At 47.5% G+C, this 16,178-nt stretch overlaps 2 protein-coding genes across 3 annotated transcripts in view; both read left to right on the top strand.

Annotated features, from left to right (window-relative positions):
* LOC143955502 (uncharacterized) overlaps positions 1-16,178 on the top strand; it is a 111,469-nt gene that overhangs the window by 75,823 nt on the left and 19,468 nt on the right.
* Positions 1,067-7,700, top strand: LOC143955577 (uncharacterized). Of its 2 annotated transcripts, XM_077465658.1 has the most exons (4): positions 1,067-1,218; positions 1,326-1,467; positions 1,752-1,925; positions 2,316-7,700. In XM_077465658.1, the coding sequence occupies exons 1-4, from the start codon at positions 1,147-1,149 to the stop codon at positions 4,469-4,471; spliced, it is 2,544 nt and encodes an 847-aa protein (XP_077321784.1). In that variant the 5' UTR covers positions 1,067-1,146; the 3' UTR covers positions 4,472-7,700. The 2 variants fall into 2 exon arrangements, with proteins under 2 accessions (XP_077321784.1, XP_077321785.1); XM_077465659.1 differs by having other exon boundaries at positions 1,069-1,218; positions 1,752-7,700.

The following is a 16,178-nucleotide window of genomic DNA, read 5'->3' as shown; positions in this document are numbered from 1 at the left end:
TGGGAGGTCACATGACATCACTCTTATCTCTATTAATAAAACACAGACCTGACTGGAGAGGTGAGGAGGATTCTGGGAGGTCACATGACATCACTCTTATCTCTATTAATAAAACACAGACCTGACTGGAGAGGTGAGGAGGATTCTGGGAGGTCACATGACATCACTCTTATCTCTATTAATAAAAACACAGACCTGACCGGAGAGGGGAGGAGGATTCTGGGAGGTCACATGACATCACTCTTATCTCTATTAATAAAACACAGACCTGACCGGAGAGGTGAGGAGGATTCTGGGAGGTCACATGACATCACTCTTATCTCTATTAATAAAACACAGACCTGACCGGAGAGGTGAGGAGGATTCTGGGAGGGTAACATAACATTGGTGTTGCTTCTTACAAACAGAGGTGCTCTCCAGTGGAGTCAAGTGACCATTTAACCATCACAGTGCCTCCACCCCACTCAATGAAACCCAAGAGAAACAGCGATAAGAAGATTCTAGAAGTCACCAAGAAGATGATGGAGCTGCTGACAGGAGAGGTGAGGAGGATTCTGGGAATTCTGGGACATTATCCAGTAACAGACAAGGGATGTGTCTGGATGGTGACTGTATCATTGTGTGTGTCAGGTTCCTATAAGGTGTCAGGATGTCACTGTCTATTTCTCCATGGAGGAGTGGGAGTATTTAGAAGGACACAAGGATCTCTACAAGGACGTCATGATGGACAATCAGCCGCCCCTCACATCACCGGGTAAGAGGAGACTTTATTGTAAAGGAGAGAGCAGTACGGAGGCTCCACCTAGATCCCCCATCATCTGATAAACACATAGAAACAATGTATTCAGTCAGTGTGTGTGTTTCCTACAGATGGATCCAGTAATGGGAACCCACCAGAGAGATGTTCCCGTCCTCTGTATTCCCGGGATTCCACACAGGAAGATCACACCATCCCCCACCATCATCAGGTAGATCATGTAGACCTTAAACTACGAGAGGAAATTCTTCTATGTAATCTTTTGTTCCTATTTATGAATGTACTCTGTCATCTTTGGGGTTTAGGGTGAAGAACAGAAAGACATCAAAGTTGAGGTTAAAGGAGAAGAAGAAGAAGAAGAGAGGTTGGTGAGTGGAGATCAGCAGTCTATGGAGGAGGGTTGTCCTCTGTATTCCCGGGATTCCACACAGGAAGATCACAATTATAAAGAGAATGATCAGGTAGATGGGACTCGCCAAAAAAAAACAAAAAAACCAGGAGATGACTATCTTCTTTTAAACGTTTTGTTCCTTTTTTATAAATGTATTCTCTCATCTTTGGGGTTTAGAATGAAGAAAGGAAAGACATCAAAGTTGAGGTTAAAGAAGAAGAAGAAGAGATGTTGGTGAGTGGAGATCAGCAGTCTATGGAGGAGGGGGAGAGGATTATGGAAAGTAAACCGGAGGAATCTTCTCTACATGAGGACACAAGTAAGTCATAAACACTAAATATAAAACCAGTTCACGTTTTTATTTTATTTCTATAAATATAAAGTATATATTTACATTTGGTAGATGGGTTGAAATAAAAGACATTCTGTATATCGGACATTCAGCCCGCAGGGAAAACAGTAGACACAATCCTTATCCTACAGCGGCTCCTGATCATCTCATATGGAGTTTGACCCAATTTGCTGGACCAACATATATGACTCCTAATTGCAAGACTAATACACATATTTTACATTTTTTGTTTAAAATTTGTTTCCTTACAGATGGACGTTTTGTTCTGAGAACTTCGGAGGGAGATCCAATTTTATCTCCAGATTTGAAGGCAGAAGATGATGACATCACACAATGTTCTCCAGGAGAAGATCCCATTACTCCAACCGCACATCAAAGACCTCACCATCTGGAGGGATCAATGGATCCTTCTAATCCTGAGGAACCTTCTCATAAATCCCTTACTATGACATCAGAGGTCCATCTAAAATCTATGGGTCCTTCTAATTCCAAGGAACCTTCTGATAGATCCCACACTATGACCTCAGATGTCCATCTAAGATCAATACGTTCTTCTAATCCTGAGGAACCTTCTCATAAATCCCATAATATGACTTTAGATGTCCATCTAAGATCAATGGATCCTTCTAATCCCAAGGAACCTTCTGATAAATCCCATACTATGACTTCAGATGTCCATCTAAGACCAATGGATCCTTCTATTCCTGAGGAATCTTCTGATAAATCCCATACTATGACATCAGATGTCCATCTATCCCATACTATGACTTCAGATGTCCATCTAAGATCAATGGATCCTTCTAATCCTGAGGAACCTTCTGATAAATCCCATACTATGACTTCAGATGTCCATCTATCCCATACTATGACCTCAGATGTCCATCTAAGATCAATGGATCCTTCTAATCCCGAGGAACCTTCTGATAAATCCCATACTATGACTTCAGATGTCCATCTAAGACCAATGGATCCTTCTATTCCTGAGGAATCTTCTGATAAATCCCATACTATGACTTCAGATGTCCATCTATCCCATACTATGACTTCAGATGTCCATCTAAGATCAATGGATCCTTCTAATCCTGAGGAACCTTCTGATAAATCCCATACTATGACTTCAAATGTCCATCTAAGATCAATGTGTCCTTCTAATCCTGAGGAATCTTCTGATAAATCCCATACTATGACTTCAGATGTCCATCTAAGATCAATGGATCCTTCTAATCCTGAGGAATCTTCTGATAAATCCCATACTATGACTTCAGATGTCCATCTATCCCATACTATGACTTCAGATGTCCATCTAAGATCAATGGATCCTTCTAATCCTGAGGAATCTTCTCATAAATCCCATACTATGACCTCAGATGTCCATCTAAGTTCTCATAATATGGCAAGATCAATAGACCCATCTAATCCCCAGAACTCTTCTGTATGTGATGGAGGCCACACAGTAGAGCCTTCATTGTCCCCTTCAGATCGCGAGAAATCTCACAATGAAAGCAGGCCACTACCTGAAGAGCAGAGCGGTCCCTCCGGTGGGCATCTTTTTTCATGTTCAGAGTGCGGGAAAGGTTTCAGGAAGATAGAACAACTTCAAAAACACCAGAAACTTCACACAGGGGAACGTCCTTTTTCCTGTTCAGAGTGCGGGAAATGTTTCACTGACAAAGGAACACTTAACAGACACCAGAGAATACACACGGGTGAGCGTCCTTGTTCATGTTCGGAGTGCGGGAAATGTTTTATTCAGAAAGGGGACCTTCTTATACACCAGAGAATTCACACGTGTGAGAATCCTTTTTTATGTCCAGAGTGCGGGAAATCTTTCATTTCACGAAACACCCTTCTTAGACACCAGAGAATTCATACCGGTGTGTATCCTTATTCATGTTCGGAGTGCGGGAAATGTTGCGCTCACAAAGGAGAGCTTGATAAACACCAAAGAATACACACGGGTGAGCGTCCTTTTCCATGTTCAGAGTGCGGGAAATGTTTTATTAGGATGCAACACCTTATTATACATCAGAGAACACACACGGGTGAGCGTCCTTTTTGTTGTTCGGAGTGCGGGAAATGTTTTGCTGACAAAGCTGCACATCGTGTACACCAGAGAGGTCACTTGGATGAGTGTCCTTTTTCATGTACAGAGTGCGGGAAACGTTTCATTGATAACGGAAAACTTCTCATACACCAGAGAATTCACACGGGTGAGCGTCCTTTTTCATGTTCGGAGTGCGGGAAATGTTTCATTGATAAAGGAAAACTTCTCAAACACCAGAGAAATCACTTGGATGAGCTTCCTTTTTCATGTACAGAGTGCGGGAAACGTTTCGCTGATAAAGGAAAACTTCTCAGACACCAGAAAATTCACACGGGCGAGCGTCCTTTTTCATGTTCCGAGTGCGGGAAATCTTTCTCTAGAATAGACCACCTTCTTAAACACCAGAAAAGTCACAAAAACCAGTCTCCTTTTTCATGTTCTGAATGCGGGAAATCTTTCACCGAGAAAGGAAACCTTCTTAGACACCAGATGATACACAGGGACGAGCGCCCTTTTTCGTGTCCGGAGTGCGGGAGGCGCTTCACCGTGAAAGGAAACCTTCTCAGGCACCAAAGGACGCACACGGACGAGCGCCCTTTTCCGTGTTCGGAGTGCGGGAAGTGTTTCACCCAGAGGCAATACCTTCTCATACACCAGAGGAGCCACACGGGGGAGCGCCGTTACCCGTGTTCGGAGTGCGGGAAGCGTTTCATCCAGCTGCAACACCTTTACGCGCACCAGAGGACCCACAGGGGCGAGCGCCCCTTCTCGTGCGCAGAGTGCGGGAAGTGTTTCACCGAGAAAGGGACCCTTCGAAAGCACCAGAAAACCCATTCCGGTGAACGCCCTTATTCCTGCTCAGAGTGCGGGAAAAGCTTTGCAAGCCAAAGAAGTGTGCTCAGACATCAGAGCGTTCACACCAAGTGAGGCTGCCCACTTGCTAACCAGATGATATAATTGTAGCAGAGACCCCAGGGAATAAAATGGCGGTTGTTGCCGTTATTTATGTCACGCGGTATTTGCCAAGCCGTTTTTCAAACCCATTTTTTTTGGGGAAAAAAAAAAACTTCTATACCCCCTTCTATACCACTGGGCGCTGTCAACCCCCCCCCCCCCTTTCTTGCCCAGGACAATTTTCAGCTGTCACACTTTGAAGGACAATTACGCGGTCATGTGACGCTGTACACACAGGACATTGTTATCTTGTTTTACACACAAATAGAACTTTCTTTTGGTGGTATGTAATCACCACGGGGGGGGGGGGGGGGGGGGTTATTTTTTGATAAACAAAAAAAGACCAAAAATAAAAAAGTTTTCATAGTTTGTTAATAAAAATTGCAAACATGTACGTTTTCTCTTTCACTGATGGGCACTAATAGGGTGTACTTATGGGCACTGATGAGGCATCACTAATGGGCACTGTTAGGCTACACTGATGGACATTGGTAGGCTGTACTGATCTACACTGATGAGGCATCACTAATAGGCACTGATAGGCTGCACTGATGAGGCGGAACTGGTGGGCACTGATAGGTGGCACTAATAGGCTGTACTGATGGGCACTAATAGGTTGTACTGATGGGCACTGATGAGGCATCACTAATGGGCACTGATAGGCTGCACTGATAGACTGTACTGTTGGGTACTGATAGGCTGCACTGATGAGGCGGCATTGGTGGGCACTGATAGGTGGCACTAATAGGCTGTTCTGATGGGCATTGATAGGCTGTACTGATTGGCACTGATAGGCTGCACTGATGAGGTGGGCAGTGATAGGTGGCACTAATGGGCTGCACTGATGAGGCATCAATAATGGGCACTGATAGGCTGAACTGATGGGCACTCTTAGGCTGTACTGATAGGCTGTACTGATGGGCACTGATAGGCTGCAGTGATGGGTACTGATAGGCTGTACTGATGGGCACTGATGAGGTGGATCTGATAGGCTGTACTGATGGGCACTGATAGGCTGTACTGATGGGCACTGATAGGTTGCACTGATGGGCACTGATAGGCTGCACTGATGGGCACTGATAGGCTGTACTGATGGACACTGATAGGCTGTACTGATGGACACTGATGGGCAGTGGTAGGCTATACTGATGGGTACTGATAGGCTGCACTGATGGTTACTGATAGGCTGCACTGATGGTTACTGATAGGCTGCACTGATGGGTACTGATAGGCTGTACTGATGGGCACTGATAGGCTATACTGATGGACATTGATAGGCTGTACTGATGGCCACTGATAATCTGTACTGATGGCCACTGATAGGCTGTACTAATGGGCACTGATAGGCTGCACTGATGGGTACTGATAGGCTGCACTGATGGGTACTGATAGGCTGCACTGATGGGTACTGATAGGCTGCACTGATGGGTACTGATAGGCTATACTGATGGACATTGATAGGCTGTACTGATGGCCACTGATAATCTGTACTGATGGGCACTGATAGGCTGTACTGATGGGCACTGATAGGCTATACTGATGGACATTGATAGGCTGTACTGATGGCCACTGATAGGCTGTACTGATGGGCACTGATAGGCTGTACTAATGGGTACTGATAGGCTGTACTGATGGGCACTGATGAGGTGGATCTGATAGGCTGTACTGATGGGCACTGATAGGCTGTACTGATGGACACTGATGGGCAGTGGTAGGCTATACTGATGGGCACTGATAGGCTGTACTGATGGGCACTGATAGGCTGTACTGATGGGCACTGATAGGCTGTACTAATGGGCACTGATAGGCTGCAGTGATGGGCACTGATAGGCTGTACTGATGGGCACTGATAGGCTGCACCGATAGGTACTGATGGGCTGTACTGATGGGCACTGATAGGCTGTACTGATGGACAATGATGGCCAGTAATAATCTGTACTGATGGACAATGATGGGCACTGATAGGCTGCACTGATGGGTACTGATAGGTTGCACTGATGGGCACTGATAGGCTGCACTGATGGGCACTGATAGGCTGTACTGATGGGCACTGATAGGCTGTACTGATGGACAATGATGGCCACTGATAGGAATGTAAACATCCCCTGTAATAGAAATAAGGGATGACAGGTCCTCTTTATGGAGACATCAGGGGTCAGAAGAATCCAAAATCTCTAATTTACCTTTAAAAGCAAAATAATTGTTTTTTGATCTTTCATTTAGGCAAAAAAATAATACTTTTTATTTTTACACTGTGCCTTTAATTATTTTTTATCACTTTTATTCCTATTACAAGAAATGTAAACATCCCTTGTAATAGAAATGAGAGATGACCGGTCCTCTTCATGGAGAGATCTCTGGTAAAAAAAACAAAATCCAAATCTCTCCTTTGCCTTTAAAAAGAAAAAAAATATATATATACTTTTTATTTTTATACTGTCCCTCCTTTTTTTTTTTTTTTTGTACCTTTAATTCCTATTACAAAGAATGTTAACATCCCCTGTAATAGAAATAAGGGATGACAGATCCTCTTTATGGAGACATCAGGGGGTCAGAAAAACCCCAAATCTCTCATTTACCTTTAAAAGCAATATATATATATATATATATAAAACATTTTTTTTTATTCCTTTTGCTTTAAAAAAATAAATAAAATTGACTTCCGCCCTAGACTGGAAATGACGTGATGACGTCGCTCTGGTTCTCCAAGGTCATAGAGGCGATCAGAGACGATCTGGACTCTCATTGCCTCTGTGACCAACCAACCGCACCGTTGGATCGGTTCTCGGACACTTCGGTGAAAGCGGTAAGCCCCGAGAAGTACCGGCCCACCAAAAAATCCCAATGAGTGTATTTTAATTGGTCTGTAGGAAAGTTATGGAGTCCACAAACTGACACCGGGACCGGTTCTCCGGTGGGTGGCGGCGGCGGCGAAGGTTCTAATATTTGCCCCAGTTCGGTTTTCTGAGTAGGACTATTGGATGCTTTACAAGAAGGTATCTTTTTATGTTGAATTTCTACTTTATATGGCAGCCCTTTGTGTTGGAAACGACTGGTGGTATAATATTTGGACCCTTTTTATTTGTTCTCAATGTTTTGATATGTTCCACCTGCCCCGTGGACCCCATTCTTCATGTCATTCTTTGCCTACAATTTGTGTCCTCTCTGGAAATACTTTCAATAAATATATTGAAACAGAAAATTAAGAAATTGAATTAGTTTATTTTATATTCAAAATAAAAGAAAATTCGCAATTGTTACGAAAAGTTAACGAACCTAAAAGATAAAACCCAAGGAACTCAGCACAGGGATGGTGAGAGCCCCTCATAATGGGCACATCGGGTGTACAGACCCGGGAACTCAGCACAGGGATGGTGGGAACCCCTCATCATGGGCACAGCAGGTGTACAGACCTGGGAACTCAGCACAGGGATGGTGGCAACCCCTCATAATGGGCACAGCGGGCGTACAGACCAGGGAACTCAGCACAGGGATGGTGGGAATCCCTCATCATGGGCACAGTAGGTGTACAGACCCAGGAACTCAGCACAGGGATGGTGGGAACCCCTCATAATGGGCACAGCTGGTGTACAGACCTGGGAACTCAGCACAGGGATGGTGGCAACCCCTCATAATGGGTACAGCAGGTGTACAGACCCGGGAACTCAGCACAGGGATGGTGGGAACCCCTCATCATGGGCACAGCGGGTGTACAGACCCGGGAACTCAGCACAGGGATGGTGGGAACCCTTCATAATGGGCACAGCGGGTGTACTGACCCGGGAATTCAGCACAGGGATGGTGGGAAACTGCCATTCCTCTCCTTGACAGCGAGGTGAGAGGTTGCTAGTCCCTTTGCTCCTGTGCTTCCAGAGACCAGGGGCTAGAGTTACTCCTCTGCCCCAGGAAGGATGCTGGATCCTGGGGAGGACCCTGGCGGGGGCCCCCTGGATAGGCCTCAACCTGCGGAAGATTCTGGGCCTGGCCCAAGGAAGGATGAATCTCTGTCTGCCTTTAGACGGAGGATTGTGGAAACGCTGAAGCGGATTGAGAAGGAAGAGGAGAAGTTGGGAGCTCTGAAAGCTGAATTTAAAAAGAAAAAGCAGATTTGTGCCAAAGTCTTCAGTAAGAAGAGACCGGCTCTGAGGCCTGAATTGAAGGACCTGGAACAAGCTCTGCGGAAGCAGAAGGAATTGGTGAGTTCTCTGAAGGAGAATAGTGGAGCTTTTAAAGAGAAATATAAAAATGAGGAGCGATTTAATCAAATGAGGAAAGGAGCTTCTTCCTGCATGGAGAGCGAGGAGATGCAAGCAGAGAGTGAGAAAGTGGGCCCAGAGGATGAGCCCAGCTGTTCAACATCTCGGACACCTGCTGAGCCCTCAATGGCGGAGGCCTCTGTCCCCTTCCCTCCCCAGCAATATGGAACATCTGAGCCGGAGGATGAAGGTTCTGACATGCTGGATCTGATCAATAAACTGGAGTCCAGTCCTAATGCAGCTCCCCAGGATGGTGAGGAGAAGATGGACACCGTTCCCAGCCCTGTGGAAGAAAGACCTGTGGAGAGAGCAGGTGCAGGTACTGTGTGTGTGCAGGATGGTGGTATCTTTAATGACAATGGGCCTGCTGAGGGTTGTAGTACTGCAGACAGTCAGCCCGGACCCATAGACAATGTACTGCAAGCAAATACATCTGCTAATAACTGTCAGCTTCAGTCTGCAGAGAGGTCCATGGACAATACAGTGACTTTGCCTGGACCAGGCACAGAGGCTGTTCCTGTGATTGGTGGAGGAGATGCTGGGAGCAGTAGTACTACAGCTCTCCAGGAGTCTGCAGCAGCCAAGACTGTGATGGCTCCCAGGATTGAAGCAGAGTGTTCGGGGGAGGGGGTGGGTCCTGCTAATCAGAAGACTGCTATCCCAGCTGATTCACACTCTCTGCCAGCAGGTTTGAATGTATCTGAGGACAAGACTGCAAAAGCTGGTGCTGGAAGAAAAACTTATGCTGGTGTTGCTGCCACAGGATCTGGGAAGGGGGAGCAAGCAGGGAAGGAGCATGGGGACGTTCTATCTTCCTCCTTGTTTAAAAGGAGGAATGTTGTACAATTGAAATGGGAAGGTGATGGAAACCCCCCACATAGGAGGACAGTGGTGGATAAAATCCTGCAGATGGGGTTTAGGCCTGCAGATATCTTCGCCCTGATCAGTCCGGCAGGTTCCTATGAATATGATTTGTCCTTTATCCGTCCCGAGTCTTTGGACATATTTTGGGAGAAGTTTGAACACGTGTGTAGGGGCCTGCCGGACTGGAAAGGGCTCATCCCCCAAACTTATATCGCGCCAGCCCCTCATTAAAATGGTGACAATACTTGTGCGCAATGAATCTATACCACAAGGGGATCTGACTGTATGGTTGAGGAGGTATGGGGACGTCCTGAGCCCCCTAACAAAGATTTTGGACGATCGGGGAATATGGACAGGGGGGATGGTCTGTGCAGCTGAAACTAAAGGTTATTGACAATGTTGTGCAGCATTTGCCATCCTCAGCTTTCCTGGGGAGGGACAGGCTGACCATCTTCTACCCGGGCCAGCCAAAGCTCTGCAATAAATGTGGAGATAAAGGGCATCTTGCATCCTCCTGTCCAGTGATGAAGTGCTCTCTGTGTGAGGGTATAGGACATTTGGCAAAGGATTGTAATATTATAAGGTGTAATCTGTGCAATGCAGTGGGACATCCTTACAGTCAGTGTCCTGAGTAGTGATGGCCGAACGGTTCGCCCGGCGGTCGTTTCGCGGCGAATTTCCGACTTTCGCCGTCCGCGGGTTCGAACGCCTTTTTCCGTCGTTCGCCCCGGCGGACTTACGTGTTTAATGTATACAAGAACTTTAACCTTTCGTGACACGTTTATCATGTGTTACAGGACAACCAATTGAGACATGACAGCTCATGGACACTTGGACATTCCCCCTAACCTATAAATACACCCGATCCGGTGGCCATTTTACATTCTTTCTTCTGTCACTGTAGGGAAAGGATCCTGTGTGGAGTAGGGACAGAGAAAACGCTAGCTATTTGGTACACAAAAGTTCTTTTCAGGACTGGTATAGGTGTTAGGTCAGCAGCCTGAGTTTCTTTTGTCAGTTTAGATAAAGGGACAGAGCGCTGTATGCTGCTATTTTAGGGACAGCTCAGCCAGATTAGTCTTTCTTCATCATCATCATCATCATCATCATTAGCTGTTACTATCAGGTCCACAAAAGAGCTGTTCCAGCTAATCGTTCCAGCCTACTCTTTTTTGCCAATTTGTATAGGGACAGGCAGGAAGCAGTGTGTCAGGCAGTGAGGATAATTTTAAAGACTTGCTGTTACTATTAGTTCCACAAAGGTTCTTTTCAGGACTGGTATCAGTGGTACGGTAATAGGCTTGTACACGTATAATATTCTTTCTTCCAAATATAGAAAGAATATTATACTTGACTGCTGCCCTTCTGCTGCAGTCTGCTAATCATTCACAACTCACTTGTTCCACAAAGCTCTTTATCAGGACTGGTAACTTGGTCTGTCTAGGGTGCTACGGTACATAGGCTTGGGTGCGGTACAGTCTGCTGTTCTGTAAGGACCGCTATCGGTCCACAATACATAGGGTTGCCGTGCACTACTGCTGACCGCTGCCCTATACTGCAGCAGTCCTTCATTGGTATAGGGACTGACGTACAGTCTGCTAATCACTAACACACAACCTGCTTGGTCCACAAAAGTTCTTATAAGGACTGGTAACTTGGTATAGGGTGCTACGGTACATAGGCCTGAGTGCGTTACAGTCTGCTGTTCTGTAAGGACCGCTATCGGTCCACAATACATAGGGTTGCCGTGCACTACTGCTGACCGCTGCCCTATACTGCAGCAGTCCTTCAGCGGTATAGGGACTGACGCACAGTCTGCTAAACACTAACACACAACCTGCTTGGTCCACAAAAGTTTTTATAAGGACTGGTAACTTGGTATAGGGTGCTACGGTACATAGGCCTGAGTGCAGTACAGTCTGCTGTTCTGTAAGGACCGCTATCGGTCCACAATACATAGGGTTGCCGTGCACTACTGCTGACCGCTGCCCTATACTGCAGCAGTCCTTCATTGGTATAGGGACTGACGTACAGTCTGCTAATCACTAACACACAACCTGCTTGGTCCACAAAAGTTCTTATAAGGACTGGTAACTTGGTATAGGGTGCTACGGTACATAGGCCTGAGTGCGTTACAGTCTGCTGTTCTGTAAGGACCGCTATCGGTCCACAATACATAGGGTTGCCGTGCACTACTGCTGACCGCTGCCCTATACTGCAGCAGTCCTTCATTGGTATAGGGACTGACGTACAGTCTGCTAATCACTAACACACAACCTGCTTGTTCCACAAAAGTTCTTATAAGGACTGGTAACTTGGTATAGGGTGCTACGGTACATAGGCCTGAGTGCGTTACAGTCTGCTGTTCTGTAAGGACCGCTATCGGTCCACAATACATAGGGTTGCCGTGCACTACTGCTGACCGCTGCCCTATACTGCAGCAGTCCTTCATTGGTATAGGGACTGACGTACAGTCTGCTAATCACTAACACACAACCTGCTTGGTCCACAAAAGTTCTTATAAGGACTGGTAACTTGGTATAGGGTGCTACGGTACATAGGCCTGAGTGCAGTACAGTCTGCTGTTCTGTAAGGACCGCTATCGGTCCACAATACATAGGGTTGCCGTGCACTACTGCTGACCGCTGCCCTATACTGCAGCAGTCCTTCAGCGGTATAGGGACTGACGCACAGTCTGCTAAACACTAACACACAACCTGCTTGGTCCACAAAAGTTTTTATAAGGACTGGTAACTTGGTATAGGGTGCTACGGTACATAGGCCTGAGTGCAGTACAGTCTGCTGTTCTGTAAGGACCGCTATCGGTCCACAATACATAGGGTTGCCGTGCACTACTGCTGACCGCTGCCCTATACTGCAGCAGTCCTTCATTGGTATAGGGACTGACGTACAGTCTGCTAATCACTAACACACAACCTGCTTGTTCCACAAAAGTTCTTATAAGGACTGGTAACTTGGTATAGGGTGCTACGGTACATAGGCTTGAGTGCGGTACAGTCTGCTGTTCTGTAAGGACCGCTATCGGTCCACAATAGATAGGGTTGACGTGCACCACTGCTGACCGCTGCCCTATACTGCAGCAGTCCTTCAGCGGTATAGGGACTGACGCACAGTCTGCTAAACACTAACACACAACCTGCTTGGTCCACAAAAGTTTTTATAAGGACTGGTAACTTGGTATAGGGTGCTACGGTACATAGGCCTGAGTGCGTTACAGTCTGCTGTTCTGTAAGGACCGCTATCGGTCCACAATACATAGGGTTGCCGTGCACTACTGCTGACCGCTGCCCTATACTGCAGCAGTCCTTCATTGGTATAGGGACTGACGTACAGTCTGCTAATCACTAACACACAACCTGCTTGGTCCACAAAAGTTCTTATAAGGACTGGTAACTTGGTATAGGGTGCTACGGTACATAGGCCTGAGTGCGTTACAGTCTGCTGTTCTGTAAGGACCGCTATCGGTCCACAATACATAGGGTTGCCGTGCACTACTGCTGACCGCTGCCCTATACTGCAGCAGTCCTTCATTGGTATAGGGACTGACGTACAGTCTGCTAATCACTAACACACAACCTGCTTGGTCCACAAAAGTTCTTATAAGGACTGGTAACTTGGTATAGGGTGCTACGGTACATAGGCCTGAGTGCGTTACAGTCTGCTGTTCTGTAAGGACCGCTATCGGTCCACAATACATAGGGTTGCCGTGCACTACTGCTGACCGCTGCCCTATACTGCAGCAGTCCTTCAGCGGTATAGGGACTGACGCACAGTCTGCTAAACACTAACACACAACCTGCTTGGTCCACAAAAGTTCTTATAAGGACTGGTAACTTGGTATAGGGTGCTACGGTACATAGGCTTGAGTGCGGTACAGTCTGCTGTTCTGTAAGGACCGCTATCGGTCCACAATAGATAGGGTTGACGTGCACCACTGCTGACCGCTGCCCTATACTGCAGCAGTCCTTCAGCGGTATAGGGACTGACGTACAGTCTGCTAAACACTAATACACAACCTGCTTGGTCCACAAAAGTTCTTATAAGGACTGGTAACTTGGTATAGGGTGCTACGGTACATAGGCTTGAGTGCGGTACAGTCTGCTGTTCTGTAAGGACCGCTATAGGTCCACAATAGATAGGGTTGACGTGCACCACTGCTGACCGCTCACCTATACTGCAGCAGTCCTTCAGCGGTATAGGGACAAGAGTTTTGTCACAGGGTCATTTAAAAAATGACATGCAGAGGAAGAGGCAGGCCCTTCCGCAGGGGTGGTAGGGGTAGGGCAGGAGCAACAGGCTTGAGCCAAAGTGGGAAGTTGCAGAAGGTGCGTTCAATTACTTTAAAGGATGCACCAGACTTGGTTGAGTGGCTCGCTCAGCCTTACTCTTCTGCACCCTCCTCATCCTCTCGATCTGCACCCTCTTCTTCACTCTCTGCTATGTGCACCCCCAAAGACACTACCACCAACAACACGACCACCACCACCACCACCACATACCTTCCGCTTGAGTCACTGGAATTATTTTCCGATCCATATCAAGAGGACATTTCTGATGCGCAGCCACTCTTGGTATTGGATCAGGAAGAGGAGGTAGCAACAAGCGCTACTCAGCAGTCTGACGCCAGTACCCAGATCAGCCCAAGGAGGAGGTTGGTCCCCGGTGTTGCTGCCTACTCTACTTATAGCGGTGGGGAAGGTGACGTTGATGATGACGTGTCTAGTGATGTCACGTGGGTGCCCACAAGAGAGGAAGAGGAGGGGAGTTCAGAGGGAGATATGGACCAGCAGATAGGGAGGAGAAGCAGCAATGACTTACATTGCACAGCAGGGACAAAGCAGACTGCAAATGTATCAGGAGCGAGTCATCGACCATGTACGGTCACATCTGGCGCTCCCAGGACACCGGCACATGGCTCCGCAGTGTGGGCTTTTTTTAACGTGTCCGCTGCTGACAATAGCGTTGCCATCTGCAATCTTTGCAGTCAACGCGTTAGTCGCGGTAAGCCCAATACTCACCTAGGGACGACCGCCTTAAGAAGGCACATGAGCAGCCATCACCGAGCCCAGTGGGAGCAACGGAACACACAAAGCCACACTGCAGGCTCTCACCGTCCAGCCTCGTCTTCTACTTCTCCTTCTCCTCTCTCCTCACAATTGTCCTCCACTCCACCTTCCATCACGCCAAGCTCACATTTTTCTGCAAAAAGGCAGGCTTCCGTGGGCCTAATGTTTGAGCGTAAAAAAATGATGACGCCGGATAACCCTCTTGCCCAACGGTTGGCGGCTGGCTTGTCAGAACTCATAGCCCGCCAACTACTGCCATATAAACTGGTGGACTCGGAGGCCTTTCGCAAATTTGTGGCCATTGGAACACCACAATGGAAGGTCCCAGGAAGGAAGTATTTCTCAGAGAAGGGCATCCCAGAGCTATATGGCCATGTTCAGCGGCAAGTGAATGTATCTCTGGCACACAGTGTCGGTGCCAAGATACATCTGACCACAGACACGTGGTCTAGCAAACACGGGCAGGGAAGGTATATCAGTTTTACTGCCCACTGGGTGAACCTTCTGACGGCCGTCAAGCATGTAACCCGTGGCACCCGTGTAGATTTGGTTTTACCGCCACGGATTGCATGCAGGCCTGACTCTTCTTCTCCTCCTCCTACTCCATCCTCCTCCCTCTCCTCCTCAGCTGCCTCCTCCTTTTCCGCTGCTAGCGTCTCTTCCACTGCACCGCCCAAGCTCCCCAGAACCTATTCCACATGCCAGGTGAGACGTTGCCATGCCGTGCTGCGTCTGTTGTGCCTGGAAGCAAAGAGCCACACTGGCCCGGCACTCCTTTCAGCTTTGCGTTCACAGGCAGATGAGTGGCTAACACCGCTCAATTTGACAGTTGGTAAAGTGGTGTGTGACAACGGTGCCAATCTGCTTAGCGCATTGAAACAGGGCAAAATCACGCACGTGCCGTGCATGGCACACGTCTTAAACTTGGTCGTGCAGCGATTCCTTGTCAAATACCCTGGGGTCCAGGACATCTTGCGGCAGGCAAGGAAAATCTCGGCCCATTTCAGAAGATCTTACACGGCCATGGCTCGCCTTGCTGACATTCAGCGGCGACACCATCTGCCGGTCAGACGTCTTATTTGCGATTGCCCGACGCGATGGAACTCAACCTTCTATATGCTTGATAGGCTGCTCCAGCAGAAACGTGCAGTTAACGTCTACCTGTATGAACTCTGCGAAAGAAACGGTTCTGGGGAGCTGGGTTTTTTTTCACCGCGCCAGTGGCTGCTCATGCGCGACACATGCAGACTTCTGCGGCCATTTGAGGAGATCACCAAACTGGTCAGTCGCAGCCATGGCGCCATCAGTGACATGGTACCTTATGCCTTCTTTCTGGAGCGTGCATTGCGTCGTGTCATTGATCAGGCTGTGGAGGAGCAGGAGCGGGAAGATGAGGAAGTCGCAATGCTGGATGAATTCCCAGGGGGGGCTACTCTATCTGAGACAAGTCAACAACAGGAGTCTGATGAGGAG

The sequence above is a fragment of the Lithobates pipiens genome, unplaced genomic scaffold, assembly GCF_037356315.1.
Source record: "Lithobates pipiens isolate NorthernLeopardFrog02 unplaced genomic scaffold, aLitPip1_a1.2 Scaffold_35, whole genome shotgun sequence".
Lineage (NCBI taxonomy): Eukaryota > Metazoa > Chordata > Amphibia > Anura > Ranidae > Lithobates > Lithobates pipiens.
Note: the sequence above shows the minus strand (reverse complement) of the source record. Positions and strands in the feature narration are given on the sequence as shown.